Source organism: Dreissena polymorpha, chromosome 4 (assembly GCF_020536995.1).
Source record: "Dreissena polymorpha isolate Duluth1 chromosome 4, UMN_Dpol_1.0, whole genome shotgun sequence".
Classification (NCBI taxonomy): Eukaryota; Metazoa; Mollusca; class Bivalvia; order Myida; family Dreissenidae; genus Dreissena; species Dreissena polymorpha.
In genome coordinates, this window is record NC_068358.1 from 51,463,351 (window position 1) to 51,479,033 (window position 15,683).

Genomic DNA, 15,683 nt, shown 5'->3' on the forward strand with positions numbered 1-15,683 from the left:
TTACAAAATCATTCTTATAAAAAAGTTAGGACAAAAACATGTTTTATGTAACAAACATTTTTCAAAGTGATATTGGCTGCACTAAAAGATGCCTTCTATACCCACCCAGTGATATCTGGAAATAGGACTCGGATCGTGTTAGGAGTGAATTGTGGTACACTATTTTAAGGGCCTCTAAAAATATTTTAGTATTACAATGAACATATGTTCATGTTGATTCAAGGGGACCGTCTTCCATTTACCCATGAACAACGCCACAGTCGAGTACCATGAAAAACGCCACAGTCGATACAAATTATAAGAGCCCTTGATTCTGTTGATTCACTATTGTCAACAACATATTTCAAGTTGCAGTATATTATTTATCTGCATTTCTCAATTCTCAATTCAGGTTTTATCAAAGTTGTTCTCATAAAAAAGTAAGGACCAACAACACGGTCTATATTTAAATGTTTTATGTAACAAACATTTTTGAAAGTTATTTAATATATATATAACAAATGACATCAATAACAATTTACATTGCTATATGAAAAATATATTTATGTAATCCTCAATTTGAGAACAAAACTGACAATATGAAGTTTAGTTGATACATTCTCACTCATTTAAAAGAAAACAATGCAATTAGAACATGATTATGTATTTGTTTGCAGGATTAAGCTCATCACATTCAGATCCCAGATGCATGAAAAGAAAAACGGGAAAACAGGGGCACCATAACGTGCTGAAATTGAGTGGAAGCCAATTTAAATGGAAAAATGATGAAAATATGTCAATAATCACATCTAAATCTAATGCACGTATATGTGAACCTATAACAGAATTTTCAAGAGAGTTTTGTACCAGACTTTACAATAATCTTTTCTTTCAACCATTAAAACTATTTTTTCCAATATTTTTGAACTGTAAATCCCCAAAACCGGTATAAATAGTGTTAGCTATAAAACAAGGTAGTCTGAAAGGCCCAAAGGCGCTCACCTGAGATACAAAGAAACTAACCTGTTCTGTGCAGCCCAAGAAATCAGAAGAACAAATGTTCTGACTAAGTTTCATGAAGATTGAACTATAAATGTAACAGACCAGAACCATTATGGAACTCATCCAAGGTATCATAAAAACAAATGTTGTGACCAACGTTTATGAAGATTGGGCAAAAAATGTGACTTTTAGAGTGTTAATATGTTTTAATTCTAGCTAAATAAGGAACATGTCCCGCCCCCTGGTGGCCATGTTTTTGAAGCAACTGGAACCATTTTTGAACTTGTTCAAGATATCATTGGCTCAAATCTTCTAAGTTTCATGATGATGAGACAATTCAGACAATTAATCATGTGGCCTCTAGAGTGTTAACAAGGCAAATGTCATTGGAACCGCCGCACAACAAGTTTTAGAAAAGCCATATAAGGAAAAATGCCCCGCCTCCTGGCGGCCATGTTTTTCAACAGACCAGAGGCATTTTGGAACTCATTTAAGATATCATTAAAACAAATCTGCTGACCAAGTTTCATGAAGATTGGACAATAAATGTTGCCTCAAAACTGTTAATAACAAAAATTAAGGTTTAACTTAAGTCATATATAGCCATATAAGGAAAAATGCCCCGCCCACGGGCGGCCTTGTTTTTCAATCAACCAGAACCATTTTCAAACTTGTACAAAATATCATGGGCAAAAATCTTCTAACCAAAATTCACGAAGATCGGACATTAAATGTGGCCTCTAGAGTGTTTACAAGGCAAACGTCTTTGGAACTGCCAGACAACACATGACGACGATCACAAAAGCTCACCATGAGCACAATGTGCTCAGGTGAGCTAAAAATAAAGGTGTTTCATTGAACCTACTCTCATACAATAATCACATCACACAAAATTGGAAATTATTTGAAAGCAAACTGTGAACATTAATTTCAACATCTGAACACAAATAATGTAAAAACTTAACTACTTATCAACTAAACATAGCACAATGCTTCAAGAGAAATATCAAGTAATAGTTATCACAATTTATTTAATGCATCTTATCACATTTTAACTGTGAACTATTGAAGAAATTTTCTTTGACAACATTTACATTTGAACAACAAAATAACAGTCTATTCATGCATGAAGACTATAAGGTGAATTTTATGAGGAAAGACTGGCACATTGATTGAAGCATATTTTATAGGAAATGCTATACACTAACTAGGGCTCCTGATCTATGCAAGAATCAAGATCATACTTTACACTGTGGTTTAGAAACAAACATCTCAGCCTCGCTCTGTGAAGTGGAGTTTTAACGCACAGGCTAATCAGGGACAATTTCTGCCTATTCTGGATTTTTGCTAAGAAGAGACTTTCTTTAAACCAAAAATATCATAAAAGCGGAAAGTGTCGTCCCTGATTAGCCTGTGCAAACTGCACAGGCTTATCTAGGACGACACTGCGCACATGCATTAAACCCCCATTTCACAAAGCATGGGCTATTTACTTGGCAAACTAATGCCAACCCAATAGTGTTACATGAAACAATGTTCAAATCATAAAGATTCGATTGTTTTCATATTCATATGTTTATCCTTTTAGTGGCTACAGAATCTTGGACTACAGGTTTGTATGGTTCAAACTCTCGCTCTCTGTATCATGACGCCATGGCTTACAGCATGTAATAATTAGAAAGAATAAGGTCAACAAACTTTCTTAAACATACAAAAAACAGCAGTAATTAGTAAACAAGAAACCGTCTGAGACGGGTGATGCTCCCCAAAGTTTTTTTTTGTCACAATATTGCACTATATATTCAGATAAAAGGAAACGTCTTGAGGGGCATAACTTTGGACAAAATAATACGATGGATGGTTTAGCAACTTAAAAAATTCAAAGGGCCATAACTCTAAATAAATCATCTAACCAGAACCCACAAATAACATGCGCATCTCCTCAAGGTAGTTAAGCTTCCCATAAAGCTTCATTGAATTCCAGTCAGTAGTTGGGGGGACAAGAATTGCACTATATGTACAATTAATGGAAAATTTCAAAGGACCATAACTCTGTGAAAAATCATCCGACCAGAACCGGCTGATAATATGCACATTTCCTCTTGGTAGTGAAGCTTCCCATTAAGTTTAATTGAATTCCAGTCATTAATTGCTGAGAAATAGCCCGGAAAAAAAATTGTGCACCAACGGACACACACTCGCACGGACAGATGAAGCGGCGACTATATGCTCCCCCAAAAAACAATTTGGGGGAGCATAAAAAATCAACTTTGTTATTCTTGAACATTTACATGAAATATATGCTATGAATTTATAGAGATTTATTAGTTATTTAAAACAAACTGTTGAAAGCCTGACTAACATTTATACTATTGCAAGACATATATAAATAATGTTAGTTTTATTGCTGAAATATAATGTTCAAGCAGCAACCTTATTGCATTTCTTTTGACCATATTACTGTCAGGCATTGCCCAACTAAGTTAAATAGCGTGCTCTATCAAGCAGTGCAAACAACAATACGTGTACCAACAAAGTAAAAGTTACCAGTACTGCTAAAAGCACTAAACAACTTCATCAACAAGCATATATGGATATTTGTGAGAGAAATTAACAACAAAATATTTTACAATCAGCTTCACTTTCTGTATTAATTGCTGATTTTAAATAGATGAAAATACAAAATTGGTTGACAGACTTCACAGGCTAATATAGGAAGACACTTTATGCATATGCATTAAGCCTGGTTTTCCCAGAGGGAGCCTCATCTATAGCACTACTGAGTGAATAAACAGGATACACATACCCGTTGGATAATGGCAACAAGCCTGCGAGCCTCATCTATAGCACTACTGAGTGAATAAACTGGATACACAGACCCGTTGGATAATGGCAACAAGCCTTTCATTGTTATACAAGAACAAGATACTTACAGAACATCAATGACCTGTAGTATGCACTACAAATGAGCAGCATCATATAAGTGGGTCTCACACCAAATGAGACCAGCTTAGCTCCAAACCAGCCCTGGCATCTGCTAATAGCACTAATAGTCAGTAGCTACCCTTTCTGCTTATTAGACCACAAAACCATGCATGATGCAGCATATAGAACAAGATTGGATTCTTGCCTCGTGGACTAGATCTTAAATTGGCGATACAGTTTCTCTTCATTTATAAAGCTGGTTTTGCTGGGAACAATTTTATGAATGATCACAGACAATTTATAAGCATATAACTATAAGCATAGAACTGAATTGTAATATTTAAAACATAGATAAGTTAAAATTTATAAGATTAAATACAAATGTACAAATGCACAATAACATTATACATATATATTTAGTACAGACAAAAAAGCAGTCCATATACACTTTAAATACTTTATATATTATATTACACTATGGAGAAGTTGACCTGTAAGTGCACTTCAGTACATTCAAGCAAAAGATGCAAAGGTAATAATTCAGACCATAATTTCACCGTCATCTGAGTCGCTAGTGTCCATCAAGCTCAGGCTGCTGTTACTTTTATTTAAGTGAGCACAATCCAGGCTTTGTTTTCTACTAGACTTAGCAGTGTGCTGTGACTTTGAAGGAGATGGCATCGTTGTTAGTTCAGACGGAGGGGATCCAAATATTGCACTGTCTGGCTCAGCATGCCTTTCGGCAAGTTCTTTACGCCAGTTCCATGATTTATGATCAATGTCAAGGCTCAGCCTAGAATATTTAGTGTCTTTAGAAAGTTGAGCAGGCTTGGTAAGTCTCATTAGCACCTGTGCTGGTGGTTCACCACTTTTTGGTTTCAAATCTGGATCTCCTGAGAAAGCCATTGGTGTTGGTGGCTTTTTCTTTTTTTCCATAAGTTTTTTCCCAATCACACTGGTATCCAGTGATTTTGCATGCTTTCTGTAATGTTCACTACCGTTTTTTACATTAGCCAGGGCGCTTTCACCCATCACTGGATCAAGAAGCGCATCTAGCTGTCGTTCATCCACTGAAACAGTGTATGCCACAGGCATGTCTTTCAGCTGTTCCATATGCCCAGTGTCACTGTCATAGTGTTCCTCCTCCACATAGACATACTTCTTAGCTTGCGCCAATTCTCTGTCAGACAGAGCGCTCATCAACATGCCACTGGCTGGAGATTGTACTTGACCTTGATTGAGGTCAAGACTGCTGAGGTCACTTAGTTCAATAACATCTCCTTCACTGACTCTTCGTTGACTGGTGATCTGAGAAGTTGGTGTTGCAGAAGAGTGCTGTGTTCTATCACCCACAGTTTTGTTTAGTGAAGCAGGAGCTTTGGCTGAAAATTACACAATCACTTCTAGAATTACATTATATATGGTCATTAAAAAATATGAGTCAGTCTACATGTGTATGTAAAAACTGGGCTTAATGTGTTTAAAGTATTGTTCCAGATTAATGTATGTAGTTCAGGCTATTCAGGAATGCAATGAAATACACAGGCTAATTTGGATCCATGCTTTCTGACTAGACTGGATTTTTGGTTTAGAAGACACTTCCTTTAAAGAAAAAATTCCATAAAATTAGAAAATGTCATCCCTGTTTAACAAGTGTGTACTGCACAAACTAATCAAGGATATCACGTTATGCACTTGCATTAAGCCAAGTTTTTGCCAAGACCAGCTTAAATATATTGGAGCCTTATATATTATACAATTAAGAATTGAACACAGTCTTCACGCTAACTATAAGCCGGACAGCCCAGGACTGGTTAAATGTTAATCGGGCTACTAGAAATTAATAATTTATATAGTTGGGCTATTGGATTTTTTGTCTGTTTCCAATAAAGCATCATAATTCGCGCTAGTAGTTAAAATATATTACCGTGAAGACTGATTGAACAATAAATAATACTTTTTCTCTCTCAAATTTCCAATAATTAAAAACCAGTAAGCGCAGAACATGAATTACATTTGCAAAAGTTGTAATATTAAACAAAATGTACCATGTTATTTGAAACTTGATTCAATTTAGTAATGTATTCAAGGCTTACTTTTTTGAGAACCTTAGGTACAAAGCTATGTGAACAACACCAAGGAAAACTAGATTAAATAGACAAATAGGACTAAATCATATGTTTATAGAGAGTTAGTAACCACAGTAACTGAAGTATTAACAGTGTGTAACTACACAAATAAAACATATCTACATCTACAACAACACGTAAGTTTTATCTGCCGTAACATAGCACCAACAATTCCTCTTACTGAGAAGCGAAACATTCTCCATGTTGATCGGTTAATGTGCATTGTCACCCCAACCTGTGCTTATGTAATATAGCGGCTGTATACACATAAATAAATATAAACATGTTGCAAAAACTATAAGACAATCTTTCATATACTTATGCAAAAGCTACAACAAGCATGGCAATTTGGAAAAACAAAATCAAGTACAGGAAATCACCAATAACTATTAAAAATCTCATGTTATTTTCCTAACTAAAATATATTATTAGCATATCTGTTTATGTTTTTTAAGGAGAAACATTCAGGCTGATAGGAAAGTAGCAATTATAGAGAAACATCCACAGGATTTCCATTCAAAGAGATTATATAAGAGCCGTGCTTTATGAAAAAGGGCTTAATGCATGTGCGTAAAGTGTTGTCCCATATTAGCCTGTGCAGTCCACAAAGGCTAATTAGGGACGACACTTTCTGCCTTTACTTGATTTTTGCTAAGAAGAGACTTTCTTGACACGAAAAATATCATAAAAGAAGAAAGTGTCGTCCCTGATAAGCCTGTACGGAAAACTGGACTAAATGCATGTGCATGAAGTACTGTCCCAGATTGCCTGCATGAAGTACTGTTCCAGATTGCCTGCATGAAGTACTGTCCCAGATTGCCCGTGCAGTCCAGACAGGTTCATCAGGAACAAAACTTAACCCTTTCATATAATTTTTTGTTTAAAAGAAGTCACTCCTAATCAAGAATCAAGTCTTTACTAAAAGTGTCATCACTGAAGACCCTGTGAAGACTGCAAAGGCTAATCTGGGACAAAACTTTATGCAAATGCATTAAGACCCATTTTTTCCAGTCAGAAGATTTCAAGGAGAGTCTCCTAGAGATCGTTTGCAACAAAAGTTATTCAACTCCAAAGCATAGAACCAACATTTGGTATATATCTGGTGTATATGTGAAGCCTGAATTCAAAACATTTGGAACAGAGCATAACAAGTCGATGGAACTGTATTAATCTTTGCAAACATCAATCAAATGGCTTGCAATTAATAAAAAATTAACTTGCTCACATTTATGACATAAAACACATATGCTACAATACAGAACTGATAATTGTTAAGCAAAGAAGCAACTACCAAACAAAACATATCTAAACTGAATTATTTTACTCAAAGCCTTTGAATTTGTGCAACTGAACATAACAAATAACTTTTTACAAATACTTTTTATAATTCAATACAATCTTAACCTTAATAGCAAATTTGTTCATTACGTTCATGTAATAGAGTACATGTTATGAGTGTGTTCCAAGAATTCAACTAAATTAAAATCTGTTTAGACTTTCTTTGTTTATATTCAATGTAACTTACTGAAACAGAAATTTTTCAAAACATCCCTTATTATATTGGAAGAAAACCAAGATTAAGAAAGAATGTTCTTTAGAGTCCTGATAAATTTGAATCATAAACATAATTTGCAATCATATGAGTTATGCTCTGGGACAAAACTGCTTAATTTGTGTGCATAAAGTACCATCCCAGATTAGCCTGTGCAGTTCTCATAGGCTTATCAAGGATATTTGCTTTACAGTTTTATGGATTTTTTTGGTTATACACAAGTCTAGACAGAAAGTGCCATGCACAGGTGAATCTGGGACGACACTTTAGCACCTAAAAAAAGGTTTCATAGAGCGTGACTCATATATTATGGAGTTGCACAAATCCTATTACTGGATACAAGTCACAAGTTTCAACAAAATCTCTCACCCATTGTTGATCATGACTGCTTAGAGGCTGTCCTTAAAGAAACACAACCACTTTCTGACACCAATGATGGCAAAACACACCACCAAAGTCTACATTTGAGTGACAGGAAGTACTTGGAGTCCCCAAACTTTAAAGTGAGGGCATAAAAAGGACTAACAAATCATTTCTATTACAAATACTCTGATCCTTGAACTTACAAGCACATTTAAGGTAGGTCCAATATTGACATGAAATTTGATTTTCAAAAACTTCTTCAGCAAATAATTTGCATGAAAAAGTTTACTAACTGATGAACATGACCATGATCCAACTTTAATAGTCATCTGCCCAAGGAAAGAATAATTGGAGATTAATGGGTATCCTTTTTTAAAACTTCTAAATCCCCAGGATTTAGTATAAAAGAAATCCCAAGCATGGACATTAAGCCCACTTAAAGACAGCGAGAATTAGGGGAAGCCTTTTTTGTAACTTTTTAATCCCCAGGATTAAGTATAAAAGGAAGTGGGGGACCGAATCAAATCAGCTCTGCTTCACTTGTGCTAGTAAGATTATCAAAATCAAAACAATTATTAAACCTCCCCATCTCCAACAGGTGAACAGATAAACCCAGCCCATTTACACGGCAGTAGGTCAAACCTCACACTAGGGTTAACCCTTTCACCCATAAGACGCAAAGAGAGAATGGCTTTTGCAACCAGCATAAAACCAGAACAGCCTGCGAGTGACTCACAGTCTGTTCAGGTTTTATGCTGTTTGCTGCATAAGAAACTAAGGGTTGGAAATGAAGCCTTTAAAACTTGAATTTAGTAAGAACGGTATTTCATTAAATCGATCTTTCTTAAGGACTACAAATGCGTCAAAATACGTATCTAAGGGGTAAAGGGTTAAGACGTGCTGAGAGTAAACATGAAGTGAGCTTACCACATTAATACGGGCAAAATGAGTCAAGTATAGGAGGAAAACCAACCACAAAAGGCAAACAGTTTAGATGTAAAAAACAAGATATATGTAAACAAAGAAAGGAGAGACCATGAAAGGCTAGATAACCTTACCGTAGAGGGGGTGTTATATGAGCATCTCCACTCCTACAATCGGTTTCAGAACTTACATATGGACTTAAGGTGTAAACATCTGTTTATTGAATACATGTTGAATATAGTCACAAAGGAACCCTTGTGTTACTTACAGAAGATATTATGGATGATTTCAATACCTTTCATTCCAATCCAACGCTTCTAAAATTGCTTACGTTTTTTTTATTTTATTTGTGTAGTGTGTGAGAAATAACTGATTTTCCATGTTTTGAAACACAAGCTGTGTTTGTGAAACACAATGCCCCCTACTGCGTTTTGAAGTCCCACAGCTGCTATTTTAGAGCAAACAAGGCCAATAAGTTAGCCAAAAATCAATGGACCAAACCTAAGCCCACACTTCATCTGCAAGTCATGTCAGCTCAATATCTGAAAGCTTTGTGTAAAAAACCTCCGGAAAAGGCTATAATAAAGATAATTTCTAAGTTCAAGGCCCATTACTTCACCAAATATCAAATGGACCAGAACCAATTTCACACTTCATATGAAGGTCATATAGGCAGACTCACAAACCAAAAAATGAGCTCAATATCTGAAAGCGTTGCGTAAAAAAACATCCAGAAAACTGTTATAATAGAGAAAATTTCAAAGTCCAAGGCCCATAACTTCCCCCAAAATCAATGGACCAGAAGGAATTACACACTTCATCTGCAGCTGATGTAGGTAGACTCACATAGCAAAACTCAGCTCAATATCTGAAAACCTTGTGTAAAAAACCTCCGGAAAACAGTTACAATATTGAACAAGTCCAAGACCCATAACTTCACCAAAAAGCAATGGACCTGAATTTTTCATACACTTCATCAATAGGTCATGTAGGTAGACTCACACACCAAAAACCAGCTCAATATTGCATAAAAAAACCTTCGGAAAACAGAATGTCGGACGGACAGACAGTGCGACTCCAATAAACACCCTACCAGCAGCATAAAAAAGAGTCTCTTTAAAGAAAAGTCATTATGTTATGCGTATTATATTGAAATATTTCATGTACAATTTTTTTTTTCAATAATAAAATTTACCAAATAATTTATTAGCTTTCTAATTACAGTAATAAGAATATGCTGCATTTAGGTAAGATACATAAACACAATAAGATACATAAACTGACCATGGAATTACGTGTATAAAAAACTAATTTATTTTCTTGGCTAAATACTACCGAAATCATCTGTAATACTTCTGTAACAAACACTTACTTCAGGGTAAATACATTACATGGGAGTACTTGGTTTTTCCATTCATTTAAGAGATGGTTTTGTATAACTTAACACATATGAACATACCAAAATGTAGTGATAGTGAACAAACTAATGAACCCACAGAAAGATTAATCCTAAACGAACAACACAATTTATTTGTATCTGCAAAACCCTGCTTATCAATGTATAATATTTTTTGTTGAATTTATTTAATAGTTCCCATAAAAAAAATATTTTCAACTTTCTTAAGAATGTTCCAGAATTATTAATGTAATTCTTGTTAAAAGTTTTTAAACCAATATTAATACAACTATTTAACTACAAATTTTCTAAAATTAAAAAATAAGCATGGAAAGTGCAAAGAAAATAGTTGTTATTTTTTTCACTAAAATCGATAAAATTAAACTTCAATGGACCAATTATTTGTTACAAAATCTACACAAAAACACAGAGATTGGAAGTGAAGACATTAGGGGGGTAACTGGTGAAACGGTCATCTATAAAAAAACAATAGCCAAAGCCAAAGTTGGGTGTTTTCAACATAAACGTGTTACAAAACTAGGAAACAAGAAGGAAATGAATCCTCCAAACCTACCTGGGCCGTCAAATGGCGAATCATTCGACTGAAGGTCTGCGTCTTCTGTGGAGTCTATGTCGTCGATATCATCATCGGAGCTGTGTCGATACTCAAACATGGGCAATCCAGACGTGAGCTCCTCCCTGTGGGACACAAACAGATCAGTGTTAGTGGCTTTATCGCTCAAAAGCAAAAAGACCATTATTACATTTCCTTTCATATTTTGGCCCTTAAGATGCATGAATGGTAGATGATATTCTGTGCCATATAATGGACACAATTTTTAATAATAAATTAGGAAATGCTAAATACACAAAAAGGCAATAACTTATATTTTAACCATTAACCCTTTCCAACTTAAATACCTTTTTTGACGTGTTTGTAGTCCCTAAGAAAATGTAATTTAGTTAAAGGCCTTTCTTACAAGATCAAAGTTTTAAAGGTTTCAGTTCCAGCCCTTAAATACTGATAAGCAGCAAACAGCATAAAACCTGAACAAACTTTGAGTAACTCGCAGGCTGATCTGGTTTTATGCTGTTTGCACATAGCCATTTTCAGTTAGCTTTTACTTGGAAAAGGGTTAAATTGTATCTATTCCAGTGTCATGAAAAATGACCCACATCATTCAGAATGGGGTCTTATGCCATATGGGGTAGGGCATAGCTCCAGAACAACCTTTGCACTTGTGCCGTCTGTTTAAGACCTTCCCTGACACGCAATCTTTTCATGTTCACTTTTACAGATAGCCTTGCTCCTAAGCAGTCTGTGCCAAGGCGCAGGCTGGTCATGAGCAATGGCATAAGACCCATTTCTGAATTAGGCAAACTATTAATGTTAATTGTAAGAAGGTACTCAATAAAATATTATCATGCAGCGAGTGAACCAAGCGTGTCCCTTCCATTAAGTTTTAACTTAATTATATTCTTATTTAGAATTTAGCCTACATTTGTCTTGGCATTGTATGTGCACATGAATGCATTTGTGACATTCTGACAATAATATTCAAATTTGCATCCTAATCATGTTTGTATTTATTTCAGCAATCTATTTAAATTGATGTGCTTGGAAAGACCGTGAAATACTAAAACCATGACTCCTACTTCTCTTTGCTGAGTCTTAGTGCGAGAGTTGATTTATTTCAGAAATTTTATTTTAATTGATGTGCTTGGAAAGACCGTGAAATTCTAAAACCATGAACCCTACTTTTCTTTTCTGAGCGACTTGATGTGAGAGTTGATCACTCTCTCTTGTTCCTCCAGGCTCTCTGGGTCCTCTTCCAATGGCTGAGACTCCACGTCCTTCTTTGACTTTGAATTTGTCTTCTGTACAAACACAGACAGACAGGTTACCAGCAAATAAGACTAGATTTGTGCCTTAACAGGAAAAATACCATAAAAGTGGATAGTGTTGTCAATAATTAGCCTGTTAAGAAAGCACAGGTGATGGGGGATGATACTCTTTGCAAATGCCCAGTTTTCCCAAGACAATGCACAAATGAAGATTGAACAGAATGTTATGTTATAACAGAAAACAATCGGTACAAAAACAAATTTTAGATGCCTTAATAAAACCTACTCCTAAGCTCAGAAAGGTGAGCTTTAATGTCAAACAAGGCTTCACGGGCAGCATGCTTAACTACCCATAGTGAAAACACATAAATGTAAATCAGTCAATTTTTTGTTCATTTTTTTTTACATGTTTTTAGTTTTGATACTGCATATCATATTTAAGATAAAATGAAGAAGAAGAATGCAAATGGAAAATTGCAAAATGATATTTTTGTCATTTGCTTTAGTAGAAAAAATTCACTATACCCTTTTTTGCATGCATAAACTGTGATAAAATACAAAGAACAGGTCTGAAGTCAATGGCCTTAAAAAGTATCTAATACAAATTATAGACAGATCAACTTACAGACTGAGTTGCCCTAATACTCTGCCGAACTTTGGTCAATCTCTCTTCAGCAGTAGTCTTGGCTTGGTCGATTATTTTAATATCCTGTAGGGTTTCCCTATACTTCCTTACTTGTTCGTTCAAGATTTTCTCGATGCACCTGCAGTTATTCATGAACTACATTAGTACTTGCAAACACTAATTTAGCCATGTCGTGCAAAAATGGGTATTATGTCATATGCATCTGATCAGGAGCAACCATGTCTGCTGATGAGACCACGTAACCTTGAGTAGTGATTGCAGAGCTGTTCTTGATCTTCAAAGGATGCATATGGCTTAAAACCCATTTTCGCATGATGCAGCTGCTTAGTAATTTCCAACATATGTTATGAGAAGTCTGGTATGCCTTTCCAAAACCAGGATTTATTTAAATATCAGCAGCTTCAATATTAAGCACCACCATAGCTTGAATTGTGGTACTTTAACTTTCATATACAAATGCCACAAAATAATAAGCCAAACTCTGGGAAAACTGGGCTTAATGCATGTGCGTTAAATGTCCTCTGTGATAAGCCTAAAAAGTCTGGACAGGCTGAGATGAGAGGACACTTTCCGCCAACACTGTTGTATGGTTTAGAAAATACTTCCTTTAATCAAAAAGTCCCATAAAATCGGAATGTGTCGTCCCTGTGCAGATTGCAAAGAATATCTGGGATGACACTTAACGCAAATGCATTATAAGCCCAATTTTTCTTAAATTTGGCTAAAATAACAAGACTATTGCCAAGCAATATATGTCCCCTAACGGCTCCACCACTGTCAGATTTTTTAAATATTTTTTTTGTTCCCATAGCAACCAGAATTCTTGATGTAGGAACATAATGAAAAAACGTGTATAATCTCCATATTGCCATCTGACCCTGTTTCAAGTTTCATACAAAACTATGAAGAACTTTTAAAGTTTAAACGCAAATCATAAGTCCCCTCCAGTGAAACCGGTAGGGGACAATAAACCACTTACAGCTGTTGTTTATTGATTTGTTTCAGCAGCTCTTGTGCCTGCACTGCCTTGTTAGTGCGCAGCAGACATGGAGCGAATATGATTGCAATCCCATTGGCAGACATCTTGTTGCTGGGCTCATGTTGAATGACACGGGCAAGGTGGAATATGAGGCGCTCAAGTACATCGTGGTTGACCTTGGGCAACTTCTGGGTCAGCGTGAACAACACCTGAATGGCCTCACGCTCATCCTTTATTTCTAAAGAGTTTAAAGCAGAAAATACGGCTGGCATAATAATAGTATTCTCAGAAGTATGCATACATGTATGTGTTATAATATTCAAAGCAACAATCAATTTTTTAAATTTGAAAAGCATTAAAAGGGCGCTATATAAATGTGGTATTTTATTATTATTAAAGTAGCAGGAAACCGTGGATTCTTGTCTAGAATGAGTACGTTTAATACACATCATACTTAAAGAAGAAGTCAACAATTTAATATTTTTACTCAGAGATTATATTATATTGATCTAGCATTAAAAGTATTATTAACAAGAGCACCGCATAATGGGTGCCACGCTCGGCTGCGAAAGCTTGTCAGAATTTTTTTTTTTTAGAGGTCACAGTGACCTTGACCTTTGACCTAGTGACCCAAAATGGGTGTGGCGTGTAGAACTCATCAAGGGGCATCTACATATGAAGTTTGAAAGTTGTAGGTGGAAGCACTTTGATTTTAGAGCCTATGTTAAAGTTTTATATAAGAGGTCACAGTGACCTTGACCTAGTGACCCAAAAATGGGTGTGGCGTGTAGAACTCATCAAGGTGCATCTACATATGAAGTTTAAAAATTGTAGGTGGAAGCACTTTGACTTTAGAGCCTATGTTAAAGTTTTATATTAGAGGTCACAGTGACCTTGACCTTTGACCTAGTGACCAAAAATGGGTGTGGCATGTAGAACTCATCAAGGTGCATCTACATATGAAGTTTCAAAGTTGTAGGTGGAAGCACTTTGATTTTAGAGCAAATGTTAAGGTTTTAGCACGACGTCTACGGCAGACGGCGGACGATGAGCTGGCTATGACAATACCTCGGGTTTTCTTCAAAAACAGCCGAGCTAAAAATGGTCAATATTTTAATATTTGAAAAAAATATCCTATCAGGAGAGCAATTCTTGTAAACCTCCAGTAGTCTTTTGAATAAAAGATTAAGTCTTTAAGTCTGACTCGTCCAAAATATAAATATGAAATTAGAAAGATACATTTAGTACAATTAATAAGACAAAAAGAAACAGCAAAGTCATGTAAGAAGACCAGGCATAACATACCAGAAGCCTGTATAAACTCATCATAAAGGTCAAATGTCAGCAGTGGTTCGGGTAGTTCACGGAAGAACGTTTTAGTGTGCTTGTCAACACATGCACAGGGAATTCATCCACATTAATATCTGAAAATATACAATATAATACCTGAGGCTAATTGTGTGTGTTTTTTTCCACAACTATTATGCTAAAATAAATAATAAGATAAAAGCTTATTCAGTGAAACTTTATTTTCTGTTAACAAAGCGTGATTTAGTACGTTGAAATAAAAATTAAAGATCATGTTTTCAAAGTTTGCAGTTTCTAACATGGACACAGGTTCCCTGTTCCAGTCTTGCCCACTGGAGAGCTTCTCAAACAGATCATACATACACTGTTCATGTTTTGGTTGGAGATTAAATTAATGGTAAAATCATGATAATTTCATATCCACAACAGCTGATGCTTTACAGACAAGGCAGGACTTTCCCGATGAACCAATAGCTAACAAAGTATGTTTGCTCTGATGAGGGCTAAAGGCTGTTAGACACCACATTAACAGATAAGATTTACTATAGCAATAGAGAACAAGAGATGTGGTTCGTAGAAACACAATGCCCCCTACTGCATCGCTTTGATATAATTTTGGTTTTTTATTATATCCC

At 35.5% G+C, this 15,683-nt stretch overlaps 1 protein-coding gene across 1 annotated transcript; it reads right to left on the reverse strand.

Annotated features, from left to right (window-relative positions):
• Positions 1 to 438: 438 nt before the first annotated feature.
• LOC127878422 (unconventional myosin-IXAb-like) lies at positions 439 to 15,409 on the reverse strand. Its single transcript, XM_052424947.1, has 7 exons — positions 15,299 to 15,409; positions 15,046 to 15,124; positions 13,741 to 13,978; positions 12,741 to 12,879; positions 12,030 to 12,148; positions 10,845 to 10,969; positions 439 to 5,288 (listed from the first exon to the last, which is right to left on the reverse strand). The coding sequence occupies exons 1-7, from the start codon at positions 15,407 to 15,409 to the stop codon at positions 4,447 to 4,449; spliced, it is 1,653 nt and encodes a 550-aa protein (XP_052280907.1). The 3' UTR covers positions 439 to 4,446.
• Positions 15,410 to 15,683: the final 274 nt, after the last annotated feature.

What these genes read in the sequence shown, in the direction of transcription:
- LOC127878422 (XM_052424947.1), bottom strand. Translation starts at nt 15,409, where the DNA reads ATGTATGATCTGTTTGAGAAGCTCTCCAGTGGGCAAGACTGGAACAGG. An exon ending in CAAATCAATAAACAACAGCT is followed by an intron (nt 12,880 to 13,740) that starts GTAAGTGGTTTA and finishes GAATAACTGCAG; the next exon opens with GTGCATCGAGAAAATCTTGA. An exon ending in TTCGCCATTTGACGGCCCAG is followed by an intron (nt 5,289 to 10,844) that starts GTAGGTTTGGAG and finishes TGTAATTTTCAG; the next exon opens with CCAAAGCTCCTGCTTCACTA.